Source organism: Ranitomeya imitator, chromosome 2 (genome assembly GCF_032444005.1).
Source record: "Ranitomeya imitator isolate aRanImi1 chromosome 2, aRanImi1.pri, whole genome shotgun sequence".
Taxonomy (NCBI): domain Eukaryota; kingdom Metazoa; phylum Chordata; class Amphibia; order Anura; family Dendrobatidae; genus Ranitomeya; species Ranitomeya imitator.
The window spans coordinates 577,503,385-577,528,792 of record NC_091283.1 but is presented as its reverse complement, the minus strand read 5'-3'; the positions used below and the strand labels follow the sequence as shown (position 1 = coordinate 577,528,792).

Sequence of the window (25,408 nt, the reverse complement as noted above, 5' to 3'; positions counted from 1 at the left end):
GTGAAAGGGTCTAAGTGTCTTTTTGGGGTGCAGAAGGTTTCCTTTTTGGGCTTTATTTTTTCTCCCTCATCTTTTGAGATGGATCCGGTTAAGGTTCAGGCCATTCATGATTGGATTCAGCCCACATCCGTGAAGAGCCTTCAGAAATTTTTGGGTTTCGCTAATTTTTATCGCCGTTTCATTGCTAATTTTTCCAGCGTGCTTAAACCCTTGACTGATTTGACTAAGAAGTGCGCTGATGTGGCGAATTGGCCCTCTGCGGCTGTCTCTGCCTTTCTAGAACTTAAACGTCGTTTTTCTTCTGCTCCAGTGTTGCGTCAGCCGGCTGTTTTTCTTCCGTTTCAGGTTGAGGTTGACGCTTCTGAGATTGGGGCAGGGGCCGTTTTGTCTCAGAGGGATCCTGTTGGTTCCTTGATGAAACCGTGTGCCTTCTTTTCCCGTAAATTTTCGCCTGCGAAACGCAATTATGATGTCGGCAATCGGGAGTTGTTGGCTATGAAGTGGGCGTTTAAGGAGTAGCGACATTGGCTTGAGGGAGCTAAGCACCGTATTGTGGTCTTGACTGACCATAAGAATTTGATTTACCTCGAGTCTGCCAAACGGTTGAATCCTAGACAGGCTCGATGGTCCTTGTTTTTTTCTCGTTTTGATTTTGTGGTCTCGCACCTTCCTGGTACTAAGAATGTTAAGGCTGATGCCCTCTCTAGGAGTTTTTTGCCTGATTCTCCTGAGGTTTTGGAACCAGTCGGTATTTTGAAGGAAGGGGTGGTCCTTTCTGCCATTTCTCCTGATTTACGACGGGTTCTTCAGAAATTTCAGGCTGACAAACCTGACCGTTGTCATGTGGGGAAACTGTTTGTTCCTGACAGATGGACTAGTAGAGTGATTTCTGAGGTTCATTGTTCTGTGTTGGCTGGTCATCCTGGTATTTTTGGTACCAGAGACTTGGTTGGTAGGTCCTTTTGGTGGCCTTCTTTGTCGCGTGATGTGCGGTCTTTTGTGCAGTCCTGTGGGACTTGTGCGCGGGCCAAGCCTTGTTGCTCCCGTGCTAGTGGGTTGCTCTTGCCATTGCCGGTCCCCGAGAGGCCCTGGACACATATTTCTATGGATTTTATTTCCGATCTTCCTGTTTCCCAAAGGATGTCAGTTATCTGGGTTGTTTGTGACCGATTCTCTAAGATGGTTCATTTGGTGCCTTTGCCTATATTGCCTTCTTCTTCTGAATTGGTTCCGTTGTTTTTTCACCATGTGGTCCGTTTGCATGGTATTCCAGAGAATATTGTGTCCGACAGAGGTTCCCAGTTTGTTTCTAGGTTTTGGCGGGCCTTTTGTGCCAAGCTGGGCATTGATTTGTCTTTTTTTTCTGCATTTCATGCTCAGACAAATGGCCAGACTAAGGGAACTAATCAGACCTTGGAGACCTATTTGAGATGCTTTGTGTCTGCTGATCAGGATGATTGGGTGGCTTTTTTGCCATTGGCCGAGTTTGCCCTTAATAATCGGACTAGTTCGGCTACTTTGGTTTCGCCTTTTTTTGTAATTTTGGTTTTCATCCTCGTTTTTTCTTCTGGGCAGGTTGAGCCTTCTGACCTTCCTGGTGTGGATTCTGTGGTCGACAGGTTGCAGCAGATTTGGGCTCATGTGGTATACAATTTGGTGCTGTCTCAGGAGGAGGCTCAACGTTTTGCTAACCATTGTCGGTGTGTTGGTTCCCGGCTTCGGGTTGGGGATCTGGTTTGGTTATCTTCCCGTCATGTTCCTATGAAGGTTTCTTCCCCTAAGTTTAAGCCTCGATTTATTGGTCCTTATAGGATTTCTGAGATTATTAATCCGGTGTCCTTTCGCCTGGCGCTTCCGGCCTCTTTTGCTATTCATAATGTCTTCCATAGATCTTTGTTGCGGAAATATGTGGAGCCCGTTGTTCCCTCTGTTGATCCTCCGGCCCCTGTGTTGGTCGATGGGGAGTTGGAATATGTTGTTGAGAAGATTTTGGATTCTTGTTTTTCGAGGCGGAAGCTTCAGTACCTTGTCAAATGGAAGGGTTATGGCCAGGAGGATAATTCTTGGGTTTCTGCCGCTGATGTCCATGTTGCTGATTTGGTCCGTGCCTTTCATCTGGCTCATCCTGATCGTCTTAGGGGCTCTGGTGAGGGTTCGGTGACCCCTCCTCAAGGGGGGGGGTACTGTTGTGAATTCTGCTCTTGGGTTCCCTCCAATGGTTGTAGATGGGAATGCAGTTGTCTCTGACTCGCAGTCCTGGCCAGGTGTATCGGATGATTACAATTCTGACTGGGATATTTAGGTGTGCAGGATCCTTTAGCCCTTGCCAGTTGTCAAGGTTTCTGGTGAAGTGTTGGATCTCTTTCTGGCTTCTCCTGCTGGCTGCCAAATTCAGCAAAGATAAGTGTTTTGTTTTTGCATCTGTGGCACACTGCTGTGTGCTTGTTTCAGTTTTATTCCTGCTCTGATTGTAGGATTCACTGGAGTTGCAGATATACGCTCCTACATCTTTAGTTAGATGTAGGAAGTTTTTGTATATTCTGCTGTGGATTTTTTGAAGGGTTTTAATACTGACCGCACAGAACTCTGTCCTATCCTGTCCTATCTAGCTAGAGTGGCCTCCTGTGCTAATCCTGTTTTTCTGCCTGTGTATGTTTTTTCCTCTCCTACTCACCGCCAATATTTGTGGGGGGCTGTCTATCCTTTGGGGATTTTCTTTGAGGCAAGATAGTATTCCTATTTCCATCTTTAGGTGTATTTAGTCCTCCGGCTGTGACGAGGTGTCTAGGTGTGTTAGGTACACTCCACGGCTACTTCTAGTTGCGGTGTTAAGTTCAGGATTGCGGTCAGTATAGTGGCCACTTTCTCCAGTGAAAGTTCTCATGCAGCTCCAAGGTCACCGGATCATAACAGCCTACTAACTGTGTCTGCACCACTCATTACAGTTGTCCTCCACTAAACAAAGCTATGACGCCTGTTTAGTCCTGTTACCAATTTTGAACTGCATTTAGCCTACTTTATTATTTGGGCCTATATCTGTGTTTCTTCCTCATCCTGCCCATTGCCCAGCCACTGCTAGATGAGTCTGCTGGTACATTGACCCAGACCACTACATTCCCCTTGCACTCTACACAGATATAATCTGACCCTGCTGAAAGTCAGGTTCCCCTTCCCGCATACTATACCACCTTACACGGGGACAAAGAGGAAGGTGCAGATGAAAGTGCAGGTTCCTTCATCAGGTGGGGGGGCATACTCGTTGGTGATATCACTGGCACAGGGCCCCTCATAGTATGCAAAAGTGTCTCTGGCAGTGGGAGGCGCCACCCGCCGTCAAACACACCGCCGTACTATGAGGGGCCCTGTGCCAGTGCCAAGTGCCAACGAGTGGGCCCCTCCTGCTTGCTCAGGATCACAGCACTTGCAAAGTTAAAATACTTACCTCTCCCTGCTCCACCGCCGTGACGTATTCCGCGTTTCCTGGGCCCATGAAAATCTTGAGCCAGCCCTACCCCCCACAACTTTAGCCAAATGACCCCCTGTTTTCAATGCATAACTATTATTATAAAGTAAACTAGATTGTGGCCCGATTCTAACGCATCGGGTATTCTAGAATATGCATGTCCCCGTAGTATATGGACAATGATGATTCCAGAATTCGCGGCAGACTGTGCCCGTCGCTGATTGGTCGAGGCAACCTTTATGACATCATCGTCGCCATGGCAACCATTATGACATCATCGTCGCTATGCCCGTTGCTGATTGGTCGAGGCCTGGCGGCCTCGACCAATCAGAGACGCAGGATGTCTACGTCCTTTATGACATCATCGTCGCTGTGCCCGTTGCTGATTGGTCGAGGCCTGGAGGCCTCGACCAATCAGAGACGCAGGATGTCTACGTGCTTTATGACATCATCGTCGCTGTGCCCGTTGCTGATTGGTCGAGGCCTTGCGGCCTCGACCAATCAGAGACGCGGGATGTCTACGTCCTTTATGACATCATCGTCGCTGTGCCCATTGCTGATTGGTCGAGGCCTGGCGGCCTCGACCAATCAGAGACGCGGGATTTCTACGTCGATGCTGTGCCGGTCTCTGATTGGTCGAGGCCTTGCGGCCTCGACCAATCAGAGAGCAGGGATTTCCAGGACAGACAGACAGACAGACAGACGGAAAAACCCTTAGGCAATTATATATATAGATTAAGATTGACAAGCTTAAGAAATAAGAATTAATGTTTTTGGCATTAAAATGGGCACTGTAGGTGTTTTCCTGTCCTCCACTCACTGCCGACTTTGATTCCCCATTGACTTGCATTGGGTTTCGTGTTTCGGTCGGCCCACGACTTAATAATCGCAATAATCGTCCGATTTCACCCAACCCGACTTTTGACAAATTAGGGTTTTGCGAAACCCGACTCGATCCTAAAAAAGTAAAAATCACTCAACTCTAGCGGTAATATGTGATCTGGTCATGGTGTGGTCATGGTGTGGCAGTATTTGTTCCTTTTATGTGATATTATTCGGTCACTGTGGTGGTAATGTGTGGTCTGGTCATGGTGTGACGATATTTGTCCCTTGTACTGTATGTGGTATTTATGGTTGTTTAAAACAAAATGTAAATGTATGTCACTCATTCTCTTAAAGAAAAATCCATAAAAATATATTTATTTTTAATAGTTTAGAGTAGAGTAGGGCCCGGCCGAAAGAGTCTACCGTGTCGTGGTGTCAACTTAAAAATTCTTTTGGCCAGAAAAAAAGCTGCTGGTTATTAATGTGATCTGGTGTTTGATGGGAACTGTTAATATCTGATCGGTGAGGATGTGGTGGAGAAGTTGAGTTTTTCCAAGAATGAGCAGTGGGACAGTGGAGGTGGAGGTGGAACTGGGGTGGAGCCTGGGCGGAGGCTCAAGGCAACCCGAAAATGTTGCCAGTATGGGGCTCCGAAATTCCTAGTGGAAACCCTGGTCTGTCTCATAAGCTGCAGACCGCAGCTTCCTGAGACTTCAGTGTGCTCACTCAGGCAGCGCGATGACATTATTGCCTCATGCCGCTCTACGGACCGGAAGAGAAAAATATGGGGGAGAACTGGGCCCATCCTACTATATATATGGGGAGAACTGGGGTCATCATTCTAGATATTTGGGGAGAACTGGGGCCATCATAATATATATATATATATATATATATATATATATATATATATATATAATAGTTTAGAGTATATATATATATATATATATATATATATATATATATATATATACAGTGGGGCAAAAAAGTATTTAGTCAGTCAGCAATAGTGCAAGTTCCACCACTTAAAAAGATGAGAGGCGTCTGTAATTTACATCATAGGTAGACCTCAACTATGGGAGACAAACTGTGAAAAAAAAATCCAGAAAATCACATTGTCTGTTTTTTTTAACATTTTATTTGCATATTATGGTGGAAAATAAGTATTTGGTCAGAAACAAAATTTCATCTCAATACTTTGGAATATATCCTTTGTTGGCAATGACAGAGGTCAAACGTTTTCTGTAAGTCTTCACAAGGTTGCCACACACTGTTATTGGTATGTTGGCCCATTCCTCCATGCAGATCTCCTCTAGAGCAGTGATGTTTTTGGCTTTTCGCTTGGCAACACGGACTTTCAACTGCCTCCAAAGGTTTTCTATAGGGTTGAGATCTGGAGACTGGCTAGGCCACTCCAGGACCTTGAAATGCTTCTTACGAAGCCACTCCTTCGTTGCCCTGGCGGTGTGCTTTGGATCATTGTCATGTTGAAAGACCCAGCCACGTTTCATCTTCAATGCCCTTGCTGATGGAAGGAGGTTTGCACTCAAAATCTCACGATACATGGCCCCATTCATTCTTTCATGTACCCGGATCAGTCGTCCTGGCCCCTTTGCAGAGAAACAGCCCCAAAGCATGATGTTTCCACCACCATGCTTTACAGTAGGTATGGTGTTTGATGGATGCAACTCAGTATTCTTTTTCCTCCAAACACGACAAGTTGTGTTTCTACCAAACAGTTCCAGTTTGGTTTCATCAGACCATAGGACATTCTCCCAAAACTCCTCTGGATCATCCAAATGCTCTCTAGCAAACTTCAGATGGGCCCGGACATGTACTGGCTTAAGCAGTGGGACACGTCTGGCACTGCAGGATCTGAGTCCATGGTGGATTAGTGTGTTACTTATGGTAGGCCTTGTTACATTGGTCCCAGCTCTCTGCAGTTCATTCACTAGGTCCCCCCGCGTGGTTCTGGGATTTTTGCTCACCGTTCTTGTGATCATTCTGACCCCACGGGGTGGGATTTTGCGCGGAGCCCCAGATCGAGGGAGATTATCAGTGGTCTTGTATGTCTTCCATTTTCTAATTATTGCTCCCACTGTTGATTTCTTCACTCCAAGCTGGTTGGCTATTGCAGATTCAGTCTTCCCAGCCTGGTGCAGGGCTACAATTTTGTTTCTGGTGTCCTTTGACAGCTCTTTGGTCTTCACCATAGTGGAGTTTGGAGTCAGACTGTTTGAGGGTGTGCACAGGTGTCTTTTTATACTGATAACAAGTTTAAACAGGTGCCATTACTACAGGTAATGAGTGGAGGAAAGAGGAGACTCTTAAAGAAGAAGTTACAGGTCTGTGAAAGCCAGAAATCTTGATTGTTTGTTTCTGACCAAATACTTATTTTCCACCATAATATGCAAATAAAATGTTAAAAAAACAGACAATGTGATTTTCTGGATTTTTTTTTCTCAGTTTGTCTCCTATAGTTGAGGTCTACCTATGATGTAAATTACAGACGCCTCTCATCTTATTAAGTGGTGGAACTTGCACTATTGCTGACTGACTAAATACTTTTTTGCCCAACTGTATATATATGCAACTTGTGCCATCGTCCTATATTTATTGTGGGAACTGGGGCCATTGCACTACATATACTATATACAGGGCCGCCATCAGGGCATTACTACCCTTACTACTGTATGGGGCCCGGTGATGAGGAGCAAAAAGGGGGGCCCGAACAGGCTGGCAGCTCGTGCCCTCCCTCTCTTTGCTTCTCCTGAGCCTCATCGGGCCCCTGGACATTTTGTTCAAGGCTTCCGAACCCCCTATGCATAACAGCACTGTGGTGTTTTAAAGATATACCTACAGTATTGTTAATGCATTCGGAGAACGGAAAATGGCACTGTACCTTTAAAAGCTGCGGCCGGCCCAGGTGCATCATGGTCCTGCCTGACGTCACACGCTGTTCCGCTCCATTTCTTCATTCGGTAGCAGAGAGAGCAGCGTGAGGTGTGTCACGCGGGGGCGGACTGCAGATGACGGAGGAGCAGAGTGAGTCTCTCCGGTGATCCCATCTGCTGAGTTGTTTGTAATCCTCTCCTGTGTGATACTGTCTGCTAAGCCTTGTATCTAATCCTATACTATGTGATACTGTCTGCTGAGCCATGTATCTAATCCTATCCTGTGTGATACTGACTGCTGAGCCATGTATCTAATCCTATCCTGTGTGATACTGTCTGCTGAGCCGTGTATCTAATCCTATCCTGTGTGATACTGTCTGCTGAGCCATGTATCTAATCCTATCCTGTGTGATACCGTCTGCTGAGCTGTGTATCTAATCCTATCCTGTGTATTACTGCCTGTTGAGCTGTGTATCTAATCCTATCCTGTGTGATACTGACTGCTGAGCCATGTATCTAATCCTATCCTGTGTGATACTGTCTGCTGAGCCGTGTATCTAATCCTATCCTATGTGATCCCATCTGCTGAGTTGTTTGTAATCCTCTCCTGTGTGATACTGTCTGCTAAGCCATGTATCTAATCCTATACTATGTGATACTGTCTGCTGAGCCATGTATCTAATCCTATCCTGTGTGATACCGTCTGCTGAGCTGTGTAGCTAATCCTATCCTGTGTATTACTGTCTGTTGAGCTGTGTATCTAATCCTATCCTGTGTGATACTGACTGCTGAGCCATGTATCTAATCTTATCCTGTGTGATACTGTCTGCTGAGCCATGTATCTAATCCTATCCTGTGTGATACTGTCTGCTGAGCTGTGTATCTAATCCTATCCTGTGTAATACTGTCTATTGAGCTGTGTATCTAATCCTATCCTGTGTGATACTGTCTGCTGAGCTGTGTATCTAATCCTATCCTGTCTGATACTGTCTGCTGAGCTGTATCTAATCCTATCCTGTGTGATACTGTCTGCTGAATTGTATCTAATCCTATCCTGTGTGATACTGTCTGCTGAGCTGTGTATCTAATCCTATCCTGTGTGATACTGTCTGCTGAGCTGTGTATCTAATACTATCCTGTGTGATACTGTCTGTTGAGCTGTGTATCTAATCCTATCCTGTGTGATACTGACTGCTGAGCCATGTATCTAATCCTATCCTGTGTGATACTGACTTCTGAGCCATGTATCTAATCCTCTCCTGTGTGGTATTGTCTGCTGAGCTGTATCTAATCCTATCCTATATGATACTGTCTGCTGAGTTGTATCTAATCATATCCTGTGTGATACAGTCTGCTGAGCTGTGTATCTAATCCTATCCTGTGTATTACTGTCTCTTGAGCAGTGTATCTAATCCTATCCTGTGTGATACTGACTGCTGAGCCATGTATCTAATCCTATCCTGTGTGATACTGACTGCTGAGCCGTGTATCTAATCCTATCCTGTGTGATACCGTCTGCTGAGCTGTGTATCTAATCCTATCCTGTGTGATACCGTCTGCTGAGCTGTGTATCTAATCCTATCCTGTGTATTACTGTCTGTTGAGCTGTGTATCTAAACATATCCTGTGTGATACTGACTGCTAAGCCATGTATCTAATCATATTCTCTATGATACTGTCTGCTGAGCCATATATCTAATCCTATCCTGTGTGATACCGTCTGCTGAGCTGTGTATCTAATCCTATCCTGTGTGATACTGTCTGCTGAGCTGTATCTAATCCTATCCCGTGTGATACTGTCTGCTGAGTTGTATCTAATCCTATCCTGTGTGATACAGTCTGCTGAGCCATATCTAATCCTATTCTGTGTGATACTGCCTGCTGAGCTGTATCTAATCTTATCCTGTGTGATACTGTCTGCTGAGCTGTGTATCTAATCCTCTCCTGCGTGATACTGTCTGCTGAGCCATGTATCTAATCCTCTCCTGTGTGATACTGTCTGCTGAGCTGTGTATCTAATCCTCTCCTGTGTGATACTGTCTGCTGAGCTGTGTATCTAATGATCCTATCCTATGTGATACTGTCTGCTGAGCTGTGTATCTAATCCTATCCTGTGTAATACTGTCTGCTGAGCTGTGTATCTAATGATCCTATCCTATGTGATACTGTCTGCTGAGCTGTGTATCTAATCCTCTCCTGTGTGATACTGTCTGCTGAGCTGTGTATCTAATGATCCTATCCTATGTGATACTGTCTGCTGAGCTGTGTATCTAATTCTATCCTGTGTGATACTGTCTGCTGAGCCGTGTATCTAATCCTCTACTGTGTGATACTGTCTGCTGAGCTGTGTATCTAATCCTCTCCTGTGTGATACTGTCTGCTGAGCCATGTATCTAATCCTCTCCTGTGTGATACTGTCTGCTAAGCTGTGTATCTAATCTTATCATGTGATACTGTCTGCTGAGCTGTGTATCTAATCCTCTCCTGTGTGATACTGTCTGCTGAGCTGTGTATCTAATGATCCTATCCTATGTGATACTGTCTGCTGAGCTGTGTATCTGATCATATCCTGTGATACTGTCTGCTGAGTTGTATCTAATCCTATCCTGTGTGATACCATCTGCTGAGCCGTGTACCTAATTGTATCCTGTGTGATACTGCCTGCTGAGCTGTATCTAATCTTATCCTGTGTGATACTGACTGCTGAGCCATGTATCTAATCCTATCCTGTGTGATGCCGTGTACCTAATCCTATCCTGTGTGATACTGCCTGCTGAGCTTTATCTAATCCTATCCTGTGTGATACTGAATGCTGAGCCATGTACCTAATCCTCTCCTGTGTGATACTGTCTGCTGAGCTGTGTATCTAATCTTATCCTGTGTGATGCCGTGTACCTAATCCTATCCTGTGTGATACTGCCTGCTGAGCTTTATCTAATCCTATCCTGTGTGATACTGAATGCTGAGCCATGTATCTAATCCCCTCCTGTGTGATACTGTCTGCTGAGCTGTGTATCTAATCTTATCCTGTGATACAGTCTGCTGAGCAGTGTATCTAATCCTCTACTGTGTGATTAGCTGTATCTCGTTCTTCCCTGTGTGACCCCATCCGGTGGGCACTGTGGTATAACCCCTTCTTGCTGTTTTAGGTTGGGTGGTCTTGGAGGTCATCGCTTCTGCCGTTCTGTTCTTCTTACTGGGGGTTTACGGATGAGCAGGTGGAGGCGGAAGGCAGATCAGGCGGAGGGCGGGCGAGCAGGGTGAGTGTCTCCAGTGAGAAGAGGCTTCAGGTAGCTCACTGTGGCTGTGTATGTACTGGTATCGTGTGGCTGATGAGGGAAGGCGAGTGGGGACTGGGGGCCGCATCCAACAAGGCCCAGGGGGAGGCTAGTGGGGACTGAGGGCCGCATACAACAGGGTCCAGGGGGAGGCTAGTGGGGACTGGGGGCCTCATCCAACAGGGTCCAGGGGGAGGCTAGTGGGGACTGAGGGCCGCATACAACAGGGTCCAGGGGGAGGCTAGTGGGGACTGGGGGCCTCATCCAACAGGGTCCAGGGGGAGGCGGCCGGTCCATGTGCAGACCGATATTCACCAGAAGTGGAGCTTTTCCAAGAGAGGGTGGAGGAACTGTGGAAAGTTCGTGGGGTGGAGGCGGTGCTAGGGTAGAGGTGAAACTGGGGGTGGAGCCTGGGCGGAGTTTCAAGGGGGCCCCAAAAGTTTGACAGTATGGGGCCCTGAAATTCCTAGTGGCAGCCCTGACTATATATGTGGGGCAGTGGGATACTTTCACTATATATATCATCATACATCATATGGGGCTGTTGGGCCACCATTTTCCATATAGGGGGCTGTAGGGACATGATACTATATATAGAGTGAATACGGGATCATCATACTATATATGAGGGTGTGAGGTGCATAATATCGCAATTAGAGAGCTGTAGGGGACCGTCATACATATATACATATATAGGGGGTTTTGGAGACATACTATGTGTGGGGAGCTATAGTATATATAGGAAACTGTAAAGCCTCATACTATATATAGGAGGCAGTTGGGACATCATATTGTATATAGGGGCTATGTAGCCATTTTACTATATATAGGGAGTTTTGGAGTCCTCAATGAATAATAAAGGGGTATTGGGGGCTGTAGAACCATCATTCTGTATATACAGAGCTGTGTGGGTGCTCAGCAGACATTATTTGTTATGAATGGGCACATTATTAGTTTTGATAGGGGCACTCAGGATCCTTTTTTTGGGGGGGATAGTGTTACTTTAAGTGAGCACTCAAGGGTATTTGTTGCTGGAAGGGGGCACTTGGGATATTATATCCTTCAAAGGCCCATACATGTCACTGCACAGTAGGGGCATTACTACTTTCTGTGGGACACTTTAATTTTGGGGGGGTGGGAGTAATCCTAGTAATAACACAATATTAAATTAAATATTGGGGCCAGTGGTCCACACTGCAGGTGCACACAGAGTGGGGAGTTTTTGTAGGTTGGGAATAGATGGAGACAGTGCTAGAAATGTGAGAAGTCAAATGTACCTTTGCTGTAATCTGTGCAGATGAGCCCTGGCAGGAGAAGTTGTCATGTCGGTCTGGGCCAGATAGAAATGTGAACGACCCGAATCAGAAAGAACGTCATGTGTAAGTTACTATATAAAACTGTACTGTAATCACTTATTCTGCGGAATGGTATCTAACAATATACGGTTACTGTTAGGTTGTAATATTGCTTTTTAGGTAACATTTTTTTAAAAATTTAGTAGCAGCTGAATGTAATTCAGTCATAGTAAAGGGTGTATGGTGGCATCATTGGTCTTTGTACAGAGTGTAGTTTCATATAGAGGTAATGGTGATATTGTAATATTATGTATTCGCTGTGTAGTAGTGACAGTAGTAGGCACTGTGTAGCCGTATTGTATGTATGATTGTAAGTAAGCTCCGTTATGGCACCATATCTAAGCAGTAAACTTGGTTCTAGTACTGTATCAATGTAGTAATCTAGATTATGGTACCGTATGTATGCCGTAATCTCGGTTCTGCTCCAGTTTCTATGTAGCAGGCTTGGTTCCATGTAGTAGACTTATTAAGCTCGGTTCTGTTCCCTTATCTCTGTAGTAAGCTCTGTTCTGCTCCCATATCTCTGTAATAAGCTCGGTTCTGCGCCCATATCTCTGTAGTAAGCTCGGTTCTGCTCCCTTATCTTTGTAGTAAGCTCCATTCTGCTCCCATATCTCTGTAGTAAGCTCGGTTCTGCTCCCTTATCTCTGCAGTAAGCTCTGCTCTGCTCCCATATGTCTGTAGTAAGCTTGGTTTTGCTCCCATATCTCTGTACTAAGCTCTGTTTTGCTCCCATATCTCTATAGTAAGCTCCGTTCTGCTCCCATATTTCTGTAGTAAGCTCTGTTTTGCTCCCATATCTCTGTAGTAAGCTCTGTTCTGCTCCCATATCTCTGTAGTAAGCTCGGTTCTGCTACCATATCTCTGGAGTAAGCTCGGTTTTGCTCCCATATCTCTGCAGTAAGCTCTGTTCTGCTCCCATATCTCTGGAGTAAGCTCGGTTCTGCTCCCATATTTCTGTAGTAAGCTCAGTTCTGCTCCCATATCTCTGGAGTAAGCTCTGTTCTGCTCCCATATCTCAGTAGTAAGCTCGGTTCTGCTCCCATATCTTCGGAGTAAGCTCGGTTCCGCTCCCATATCTCTGGAGTACGCTTGGTTCTGCTACCATATCTATGCAGCAAACTCTGTTCTATTCCCATATCTATGAACCAGCCTGTTTTTAAAGCCTGTTATCTCTGCTACTTTTATGCAGTGGCCAGAGATTATTAGGGAAAAGGAGGGCCACCGCAACTGAAGGGCCACTGCCTTGTGATTGCCCCCCCAGGCTGAAAAATGCCAGCCAGCCCTTGGTTGGAGATAGAATTCGGGGGTTTCCACTGTTTAGTCACATCAGGGGATCGGTAAATGCACATGATGCTTGCCATCAATTCCAGCCAATTTGGCGTCCAAGAAGTCAAACAGTACTCCCACCCTTCAAAGTTCTGCCATGTGCCTAAATAGTAGACTTTCCCCACATATAGGGTATCGGTGTACTCAAGAGCAATTGCTCAACAAATTTTGAGGTCCATTTTCCCCGTTGCCCTTGTAAAAATAAAAAAGTTTGGGTCTAAAGTAAATTTTTTGTGAAAAAAGTTAAATGTTAATTTTTTCATTCTGCATTGTTTTAGTTTTTGTGAAGTACCTGAAGGGTTAATAAACTTCTTGAATGTGGTTTTGAGCACCTTGAGGGGTGTAGTTTTTAGAATGGTGTCACTTATGGGTATTTTCTGTCATACTCACCCCTCAGTCACTTCAAATGTGATGTGGTCCCTATAAAAATGGTTTTCTAAATTTTGTTTGAAAAATGAGAAATCGATGGTCAACTTTTAATCCTTATAACGAACTAACAAAAAAATTACATTTCCAAAATTGTGGTGATGTAAAGTTGACATGTGTGAAATGTTATTTATTAACTATTTTTTGTGACATAACTCTATGATTTGAGGGCACAAAAATGAAAAGTTTGACAATTGCAAAATTTTCATAATTTTTGCTAAATTTCAGTTTTTTCATAAATAAACACAAGTCATATAGATGAAATTTTACCACTATCATGAAGTACAATATGTCCCCAAAAAATAATCTCAGAATTAGTGGGATCCGTTAATTCATTCCAGAGTTATAACCTCATAAAGTGACAGTGGTCAGAATTCTAAAAATTGTCTTGGCCATTAAAGGGGTAAAGCATGACACACGAAACAGAGACAAAAAACGCAGTGTCAAAAACATGATCAAGACACATGTTAAAAAATGTACTCAAAATGCAATAAAAAAATGCAGGTAACTAGAGATGAGCAAACCCAAACTTAAAAGTTCGGGGTTTATACTACACTCCAAACATGGACTTCTCCTGGAAGTCCGTTTTAATGTTCAGAGGTCCGAGGGAAGTCCAGGGGAAAGAGATAGAGGGAGGGAGGGACAGAGGTAGAGAGGAAAAGAGGGAGGGAGAGAGAGAATTTTCCACCTCTAAAGTTCATGCTCTCATTGAGTTCAATGGGATTCAGGTTCACATTTGAGAAGTTTGGGTACAGTTATGGTACCCAAACCAAACTTTGGATTAAAGTTTCATCCTTTACCAGTATCCGAACTTTCATGGGTCTGCTCATCCCTAAAAGTAATCTAATTTAAATAATAGGTGCGGAAATGCTGTAGAATTCAGCAAAGTAAAAAATGCACCAAAAGCTAATAGTGGGAACATAGCCTTAGCCCACATTCACACTTTCAGAATTTGGTCAGTATTGTACATCAGTGTTTGTAAGCCAGGAGTGGGTAAAGAGTACAGAAGTGTTTCTATTATACTTTTCCTCTGATTTTTCCACTTCTGGTTTTGGCTTACAAATACTGAGGCAAAAAATTCACCAAATGCTCAACGTGGCCTTATGGCCCAACTTGTCCAGGAAAATTGACTCACCAACAGGAGACAGCTCAGGGACACTTCCAATGTATGGGGCCTGCAGGAACCGAGGTTCACTATCATTAATATCCTGCACTTTAATGATGAATTCAGACTCTGGTTCAAGTAGTCTATCTGTGTGTCTATCTCTGGCCTGGGCACGGAGGGTGTAGAAGGTCTTGTGCTCCCGATCCAAGCGCTCGGTGGCATGTATATCTCCAGTCAGTTCATCGATGATAAAGATGGAGCCTGCTCCCTCTCCAGAAATAGTGTATTTAATGGAACCATCTCCTTCGTCTGAGTCTGAGTGAATCTGTAAAGACAAATGGGATGTTGATACGAATCAGAAGAACTGAGATGAAAAAAACAAATATGACAACGTTTATTATCTGACATAAAATGAAATATTGAATGTAATTCAGGCAAAAAGCTGAACTAAACATACAGTTTAAGTAGAGCAAAATCATTCAGTTCCCTAGGAGACCGAATAATGTCACAATGACTGTGCCCTGTGACAAGGGCACTACCATGACAATGAAGGGGACAGAGACAACACAGTGAATATATGTTCAGTGAGGTTCATGGGATGGATGGAGAGGGGTCCTCCAGCATCACTGTGTGGGGGTTCTTACACAGAAAGAAAGGGTCTTCAATTGTAACAAAATGAAATAGACTTTACTGGCTGATCTCAAAAGAGAAGTAAAAAAATGCCTAAAGTTCCAGGATCTGAATAGTTAAATCATAAAATCCTTCATTTTTTTAATTACCGTAATTTTGCATAGCATGGAAAGTCATAAAACTTTGCTAATCATTTATTATGGCATTTGTCTTCATGACTCTGAAAAAAAATTGCATTCATGTGTCCTCTAAACCCCTGGTTTTTCCCAGCTTATTTCCTGAATTTAGCTGCATTGATATCAAAGCATGCTCATATAAAGTACTGCTGCTGGCAGTGAAAAGGTCAGCATCCGTGTCCTCCTCTGAGGGTTCTGTTCAGGGCTCACACTCATCTGCATTTATAAAATTGGTAGATGCTGTTCCTGAAAAGACGAGTGTTATGCAAGTGTCATGGAAGCGTCATTCAAGTAAAATGTGATCTTTCTCACCTAGTATCTGTATGACATCTGTAGGATATGCATATGCAATCCGTATGCAATGCCTACATAGATAGATAGATATGGGATAGATTGACAGATATATGTCATTGAGATATATAATCAGTGCAGGGCATGTATAGTTTACTGTACATAGGAAATCAATAAATTAAAGAAAAAATGGTGTGGGGTCCCCCTAATTTTTCTTAACCAGCTGAGGTAAAGCCATGGGGGCATGATGTCAATACAAAGCTAACATCAACCCCAATACTATTACCACACTGGCCACGGCACCAGGGAAAGTGGGAAGAGCAGAGGCTAAGCATCAGAATTGGCATACCTAATTTCTGGTGCGGCTGAGAGCAGATGTTCTTAGTCTGGGAGGGAGCCAATATCCATGGGACTTTCCTAGCCTATTAATATTAGCCTGCAGCTGTCTACCTAGCCTTTGCTGATTCCTAATCATAGGGGGCACCCCACATCATTTTTTGGGCAGTGACCCCATTTTAATAACCAGTAAAGGTTAAGTAGATACCTGTGAGCTGATATTAATAGCCTGGGAAGCTCCATGTTTATTACCACCTTCCCAGGCTATAAACATCAGCCCCCAGCTGTTGGCTTTCCCTCAGCTGGTTAACAAAATTGAGGGTGGTTCTACGCCATTGTTTTTGGAGATATTTTTCATTCATTGTAAAAACATGTTAAACAACATAAAAACATTGGTCAGTAAAATACACATGAAGAGAAAATATAAAGGTCCCTATATCCAAAACAAACTCATCAATGCTATGGGCCTACTTAGGTGTTTTAAGTACTCCTTTCTGTAAATCTGTTAACACAAGTTAAGTTTAAAAGTATTTTTCAGTACAGATATGCTGTAACACTACTCAAAATTACATGTTTGTATAAAGCATGAAATAAAAGAACGTGAAGGTGTGTTTTTTTTTTTTTTTTTTACATTTATAACATCCCTTGTGTCAAACGATGAACTCCATGCGTTGTCCTAATGCAATTTCCTGGATTTTGGACACATTGATGCGTTTTATAAGGATGAAATGGCATACGCATAGTCCGTGTGCTGTGCAATTTTTTCCTTGCACCCACTTACTTGCATTGGTAAGTATCATCTGATATATGGATATACGCAGCCACTCGAAGCATGCTGTGATTTTTTTTCCTACTCCGATCTGACGTGAGAACAAAAATCGCAGATGAGCAGGGAATCATGGAATAACATTAGTCAGAGTGAAATCTGATTTTTTTATCGGATTCCACTAGTCGGCTTTAAATGCAGATGATTATGAGCCCTTATCAGAAGAATCCTCTGCATAAGGCTTGCTTATGCTGAAAGTTAATGAGTGCAACCAGAGCTCCGATCACTCCTATATAACGTCTTTAATGTGTGTCAAGAAAAAGACCCTTGCTGCCCCCTATATACTGTAATGGAAGAATTGGATTTGTTTACACAAACTCCACAAGAACAGACACAGTGAGGGTCTGTCAAACCTTCTGCAGGGCATTGTACCGATAAGCAGAATGCTCAGAGAGAACAGAGGTGCTGACCCTCTCACTGCTATCATCAGTACTCCAAATCTATGTGTTCTGATGTCAATTCAGCTGAAGGCAGGCAAATAGACTGGGAAAAAGCAGAGGATTGGAAGCCACTTCCATGCATTTTTTTACGTGATTGAAGACAAATCCCCAAAGTGATTTTTAAATGTTCATAACTTTCCAGGCTGGACAAAATTATTTATGAAAAATAAAAGTTTAGTTACTCTTTAAATTCAACCCAGGCATTATATTTGGGCATGATTCCTGCATGTACAGTTACATGTGTTACTATTCTCGCAGATTTTGGCTATACACTTTAGTTGACTCTACAAATTCATCATATTTTTGCCTTTCTCTGAATCAGAACTGTACCTTAAAAGTTATCTGTCAGTGGAATCAACCCTCCTAAGCCGTCTATATGGGAATGCAGGTCATAGGATGCTGAATGAAATGATACCCTGATGACTTGTTTCAGAGAAATCCATGTTTTTCTTATATATAAATAATCTTTTCAGGGCTATGGGCCGGACTCTGACCTACATGAGAATCTGCCTCAGAGATTATTTTTAATAAAAGGGGGCATTACCAATTTGAGACATGTAACTAAAACTGAACAGGACACCTGAACTTTGTCTCCTTATAAACAAATTTGCTGCAGCTCTCACAGCTCTGCTGTATTGTAACTCTATTGCAATCCTGTCTGCCTGTGAGCTGGAAGCTGAAGATGAGAGAAACCTGCAGATGTGTCAGGTATAGTGTTGAGCAGTCCGATAATGCAAATATCGGGTATCGGCTGATATTTGCGGTATCGGAATTCCGATACCGAGTTCTGATACTTTTGCAATATCGGATACCGGAATCGGAAGTTCCCATAATGCAAAAGAGCCAGTTTCATTTAATTCAGCCTATGAGGAATCATTAGAAGTGTAGGCACATCCTGTTCTGCATGTTAGGCATGTAACTACTGGCATGGCTAAGATTGGCTGATGAAAGGATGTCATGATGCACTATAAAAGTCGCCGCCGCCATTTTGGGTTCTCTCTGCTGTGAATTGAGTTAGGGACAGGACGCTGTGTTCTGACCGAGGGCCAGTTTTGAGATAGCGATTTGCTTCTTTGTGCTTTACCCAGGTAAATTTAGCAACCGCTGTGGGAGAACCGTGTTTTTGCCTTGCAGCGCTGTTCACGGCTGTCTGCAAGGTGTCTGTGTGAGTGCAGCTCACTCTGTAGTCTGTTCTGCCGCCACAGCTGGTTGTAGTCAGCTCAGGGTGCGTCACTGCCTCATACTGTTCCATTGTCCTTTTTTCAATTAGTGCTGCCTGCTGCACATTTTTTCAAATTTATCCTATTAGTGGGTTTCCATCCGTATCCTGCTAGATTGTGGAAAAACACTATATAGGATTACATAGAGGAGCTTTTTTTGACCTTGCAGCGCCATTCACTGCTGTCTGCATGGTCTCTGTGTGAGTGCAGCTCACTCTGTAGTCTGTTCTGCGAAAAAAAAAAAAAAAAGTTAATAAAGTTAACCAAACACTCCACTTTACAGTTGTGTAGGCCACATTAGTTCATATTAAAGTCTAGTCCACACTTAGTGTTTCGTATACGTGTTAGCAGCTGTTCAGGAATAAGCACACTAACCCCTAAGTACTTTTCTGCCTATCTTTATCAGTCTACCAAGATGAAGAAGGCAGGGAGTAAGGCACGTGGTCATGGGCGTGGAGTTTATGCATGGAGAGGACGTGGGGATTCTGTTCCTGCTGCGGGCACCAGTGACTCATCATCCCCCAGTTTTAGCAGGGAACAGTCCTTCATACGCAGCTTTGTAGGAGCTCACCGTACCCCGCTGCTGCGGGACGAACAAATTGATGGATGGCAGCTAACGCATCGATTTCAATTAGTGCCACATCCTCTCAGGCACAGAGCACTGAAGAGCACCCATCTGTCTCTTCACCACCTGCCAAATTGCCCAGGCAGTCAGAGAGCCCAGGACAGGAGACATCTCTACTTCTGTTCTCTGAATCTCTTGGCTTGGAAAGAGGGGGCCAGCCAAGCAGCATTCGAGAAATGGAAGAAGAGGCAGTATGCAGTGATGCCCAAGAGCTTTGAATCTGAAGAGGCGGGTGGGCCAGTGCCTCTGGTCAGCACACCTCAGTACGCATCTGATGATGAGACTCAGGTGCCACTTTCTGGTGTGTACTGTGCTGCCGAGACTACCCAGGAGAAGCAGTTGTTGGAAGAGGGTAGTGTAGATGATAAGGTCCTTGACCCATCATGGCATGAGGTACAGGAAGGTGGTGGGAGCAGCTCTGAGGAAGAGATTCCCCAAACGGCCCAAAGAGGGAGAGGGAGGGGGAAGACTGCGTTGCCTGTAGCCTCCACTTTGGCACCCATTAGGAGCATGCCTCTTCCAAAAGCCAAAACTGGTGCTCCCAAGACTTGCAGTGCCTGGTCCTTTTTTAACACAGTTGCAGATTGCATTTGCTTTGTCAAATGCAAGCTGTGTCATCAGAAAGTCAAAAGAGGGAAAAGTGTCAGCAACCTCAATACCACAAATATGTGGAAACATGTGGGACAAAAGGCGGCCATTCTCGGGAAACCACCCCCAAGCACAGGCTTTGAATGCTGGAATTGCAAAACTACTATCCCTTGAAATGCTGTCATTCAGGCTGGTGGAGACTGACACCTTCTGTAACTTGATGGCATTGGCAGTCCCACAATACAACATGCCCAGCCGCTTTTATTTCAGCAGGCAAGCCATCCCTGCCCTGCAAAAGCATGTGGAGGGAAACATTAAACATGCGCTACTAAACGCCATCAGTAGCAAGGTCCACCTCACCACCGATGCGTGGACCAGTCACCATGGACAGGGATGATACCGTTTCCTCGCTGCCCATTGGGTAAATGTTGTGGAGCCGGGTAAAGATTGTGAGAGTGGCGCTGTACGTGTTCTGCCAACTCCAAGGATTGCAGGAATCCAGTCTGTACACATTGACTCCTCCTCATACTCCAGTTCCTCTTAATCAGCGCTGCAGGAGCCATCACAGTCCACCTCCACAAGGACCCATAAATGCTTACCTGTTAGGACTGGTATGAGCACAGCCGTGGCCAAACGTCAACAGGCCGTATTGAAATTAATTTCTTTGGGGAATCAAAGCCACACAGCGCAGGAGCTCTGGAATGCCATCAAGCAGGAGAGCGACGTATGGTTTGTGCCAGCGAATCTCCAGCCAGGCATGGTAGTGTGTGACAATGGCCAAAATCTGGTGGCAACTCTGGGCCTAGGCAACCTCCCTCACATCCCATGTCTGGCACATGTGCTCAACTTGGTCATGCAGAGTTTTTTGAGGGACTATCCGGATCTTGATGCACTGCTGCACAAGGTCCGCCTAGAGTGTGCTCACTTGCGGCGTTCCAGGATGGCAAGATCGCGCATTACAGCTCTGCAGCGCCGATTCCGCCTTCCGGAACATTGCATCATATGTGACCTACCCACCAGGTGGAATTCAACGTTACATATGTTGGAGTGGTTGTGTGAGCAGCAGCCAGCAGTAATGGAGTACCAGCTGCATCAGGCGCAAAGAATTTGCACTGCGCGCCGTTCAGTCTTCACAACCATTGGGTGGGCCACTATGAAGGAAATCTGCCAGGTTTTGCGTGCCTTCGATGATTCCACGTGGATGGTGAGTTCAGGTGATGCACTAGTCAGCATGACTATCCCCCTTATCTGCCTGCTTGAAAATACACTGCAAGCGCTAAGGGATGAGGTTGTGGAAGAGGTGGAGGATGAGGAGTCATAAATGCCATCTGCTTCTGGACAGTCTGCGCAACGTAGTTCCTCACAAAGGCCTAGGCAGGAGACACTTTGTGAGGAGGATGAGGAGGAGTCAATGGAGGAGGAAGACATCTGTCTAGAGGACGGAGTTACACAATTCTCCAGTAGTCAGTATGTAGAGCGAGGGTGGGGTGATGCAGAGCAGGCAGAGATCTCGCCTCAAGCAGGGGACAGCGTCTCTTGGCCAGTTGGCAGTCTGCAGCACATGGTTGATTTCATGCTGCAGTGCCTGAGAAATGACCGCCGCATCGCCCACATTCTCAACACGGCTGATTATTGGTTGTACACCCTCCTAGATCCTTGCTACTGGGACAACTTTCAAAGCCTCATAACACCGTTGAACCGGGAGTGTAAAATGCGGGAGTACAAAGACACACTGATGCAGTCCATCATCTTCTCCAGTCCAATCAAGAGCAGTGCTGCTAGTGCTTTGCAAAGCAGCTCAGTGCATCGAGGCAGTGGAGGAAGCTCTGCACAAAGAGGGAGTAGAAGCAGTGCCTCAGCACAAGGCAAGACCAGTATGGCCCAACTGTGGCAAAGTTTTGTGTGCCTGCCACAAATGTCTACACCATCACAGACGGCTCCAGTCAGCAGAAGGCAACGTTTCCGTCAGATGGTGACAGACTACATGTCTTGCCCTCTCAGTGTACTCCCATACGGCTCTTCCCCCTTCAAGTTTTGGGTCTCTAAGCTGGATACATGGCCAGAGCTTAGCCAGTATGCATTTGATGTGCTGGCTTGCCCTGCTGCTAGTGTATTATCGGAATGCATCTTTAGTGCCGCAGGTGGTGTACTAACAGACCGTCGCATGCAACTATCCTCCGATAACGTTGACTGGGTTACTTTTCTGAAAATGAACAAGGCCTGTATCTCGCAGGAATTTGCCACTCCTCTTCCAGATTAAATGATTGGTTGGCAACAGTATCCAGGTCTCCTGTTGTGTTCATGTTTCTACCACCTGAACTGTAATCCCTGGGCTACAACACCACCAATTGCTACTCAGAATAACACTCTGCTGCCGTGTGTGTTATTGGGTTTCAGTAATGTCAGCTGATCCCCAGCTGTGTATCCGGCAATTTGTCCTGCTACCTCCACGCTGACACAACAGATATTAAACTGCCTCGAGTGCAGGCCTCGGCCTACACTCTGCTTCTCCTGGATTCCCTGGGCTCCAACACCGCCAGATGCTGCTTGGAAGTGCCGTTTGCACAGAGAAGAACACTCGCTCCTGTGTTAGTGGGGTTCAGTAACGTCAGCTGCTCCCTAGCTGTGCATCCAGCAATTTCTCCTGCTCCCTCCACACTCACAGTACTACAGAAATTAAAGGGAACCTGCCCCCCACCAGGTGTTTGTAACTGAAAGAATCACCTTGTGCAGCACTAATGCTGCATTTGGACAAGGTGGCTCTTTTAGTTATTCTCCTTGCACACCCTGAACTAAACACTTATAAAATGTGCCCCTTCATACCGTGAAAGTCCCAGAGCCTGACTTTCCTTAATAATCAGACGCGGCACAGCCGTCATTCATACCCCCTTGGTGCCGTGCGCCGCCTCCTGAGTGTTGTTTGATTCTGTCCCGGAGCCTGCGCTGTTATGTTATCCATTGGCCATGCGCAGTTAGCGCTACCCGTCTTCTGACATCATTTGATGTAATGCTGACTGCGCCTGTGTGGTCGCGCTGCCCGAGACCCCGCCCCGCAGTGTCTTCTGATTTATTCACAGTGCAGGGCTGGGATTCATGGGCATGCGCAGTGCATATCTTCACCTCTCCCTCATCTCCCTCCACCTTCTTCAGACTGTGTGCTGTCAGCTGATCCCTAATCGCCATGCCATGCACTTAGGGATCAGCTGACGCCGCACAGTCTGAAGAAGGCAGAAGAAGATGACTGAGGGGCGAAGATATGCACTGCGCATGCCCATGAATCCCAGCCCCGCAGTGTGAATAAATCAGAAGTCACTGTGGGGCGGGATCTCGGGCAGGACGGCCGCACAGGTGCAGCCAGCCTGACAACAAATGTTGTCAGAAGACGGGCAGCGCTAACTGCGCATGGCCAAGGGATAACATAACAGCGCAAGATACGGACAGATCCAAACGCTGAAGAGGCGGCGCCCGACGCCAAGATGGTGTGAATGATGGCTGTGCTGCATCTCATTAAGAAGGAAAGTCCCGCCTCCGGGATGGTTTCACGGTATGAGGGGCCACATTTTATAAGTGTTAACTTCAGCGTGTGCAAATAGCATAAGTAAAAGAGACACCTTTTCCTTGTGTAGCATTAGTGCTGCACAAGGTGGCTCTTTTAGTTACAAATGCCTGGGGGGGGTTAAAGATTCCCTTTCAACTTGCTCCAATTAGGCTTCAGCCTACACTCTGTTTCTCATGTAATCACTGGGCTCCAACAACGCCAGTTGCTGCTCAGAAGTGTCTTTGGCACTGGTACTCCCTCCTGCCCAGCCTGGTTCCAGCACGCCAGCTCTTTCCGGGTAGTGTCAAGGTCACTTTGCCTTCAATACGTTGTCCTATCGGGTTGTGGTCGGGTTACCCATTTCTATGGTGCCTGCAGTTTAGGAGCTTCCTATGTGGGCTGCGGGAACTGGCAATCAAGGCTGGTTCTGTAGTGCCAATAGGACAAGCTCCCCCTGTAGGACTGTGGCTTTTTGGTAACTACGGCCGGCTCATGGCCTAGCAATTTTTTTTTCTGTGGACCCTCTGCTGCCTATCTGAGTTCCAGCACCATTAGCTGGTTCTTAGGAAGACAATCTTGAATAGGTCCTCCTGGTTTCAGTACCGTTAGCTAGTTCCAGGCAGAGCCTTTGGCTTAGGGGCCTCCTTTTGGGTATCCGAGTTCCACCAACATCTGGTGGTCCTTGGTAGTGCTTTCTGGCATGGGTACCTCCTGCTTAGTAACCGAGTTCCAGTACGTCAGCTGGTCCTCGGTAGTTCCATTGGCTCTTGTTCCTTCGGCTGCCCATCCGTGTTCCAGTACCATCAGTTGGTTCTCGCCAGTGTCTTTGGCTCTTGTACCTTCTGCTCCCCATCCTGGTTCCAGTACCGTCAGCTGGTTCTGGGCAGAGCCTTTGGCTTAGGTGCCTCCTTCTGGGTATCCGAGTTCCACCAATGTCTGGTGGTCCTTGGTAGTGCTTTTTGGCACATGTACCTCCTGCTTAGTAACTGGGTTCCAGTACCGTCAGCTGGTCCTTGTTAGTTCCATTGGCTCTTGTACCTTCGGCTACCCATCCTGGTTCCAGTACCGTCAGCTGGTTCTCGGCAGTGTCTTTTGCTCTTGTACCTTCTGCTCCCCATCCTGGTTCCAGTACCTTCAGCTCGTTCCAGGCAGAGCCTTTGGCTTAGGTGCCTCCTTCTGGGTATCCGAGTTCCATCAACGTCTGGTGGTCCTCGGTAGTTCCATTGGCTCTTGTACCTTCGGGTAGCCATCCGGGTTCCAGTACCGTCAGCTGGTTCTCGGCAGTTCCTCAGCCTTCTTGTACCTTCTGCTACATTTCCAAGTTCAAGACCCTAAAGACGACAACCCTGAAGACCACCCTGAAGAGGATGACGACCCCTGAGACGACCCTGGAGAGGATGATGAAGAAGAAAGTGTAGGAGAAGTAAAAAAGAACGTGAAGAGCATAGAAGTAGAGAAACCCTCAACCTACTGTCTCCTTCCCCATAATCCTGTAGAATGTAAGCCCGCAAGGGCAGGGTCCTCGCCCCTCTGTATCAGTCCGTCATTGTTAGTTTGTTTACTGTATGTGATATTTGTAACTTGTATGTAACCCCTTCTCATGTACAGCACCATGGAATCAATGGTGCTATATAAATAAATAATAATAATAATAATAACATAAATATCTGACAAAATATAAAAAATCTTAACATAGTCAATATCTTTGTAACTCCGAACGTCTTAAAAAAAAAAAAATTCCTGCTATTCCATTTGATTGGCCTAAACCTCTATGCATTTAATGTCTCCTCCACCTCCCCCAATACATCCTACATTATTCTTAGTTGTTTTCCTTCATGTTGAATTAACCTACAAGGAAAGAAAGTGTTTATTTTAATTCCGATATTTTTGGCCCATAGACTTTCATTGGTATCGGGTATCGGTATCGGCGATATCCGATATTTTTTGAATATCGGCCGATCCAATCCGATACCGATACTTCTGGATATCGGAAGGTATCGCTCAACACTAGTCAGGTATAATCACACACAGCTCTGCGATGAGATCAGGAGACCTGAAGAGCA

General features: G+C 45.4%; 1 protein-coding gene across 1 annotated transcript in view; it reads right to left on the bottom strand.

Moving 5' to 3' along the window:
* Positions 1-25,408, bottom strand: part of CDH22 (cadherin 22) — a 628,328-nt gene that overhangs the window by 120,651 nt on the left and 482,269 nt on the right. The window contains exon 3 of the mRNA XM_069752190.1: positions 14,706-15,000. Within this exon, the coding sequence (XP_069608291.1) occupies positions 14,706-15,000 (295 nt within the window). The remainder of the gene's footprint in view (positions 1-14,705; positions 15,001-25,408) is intronic.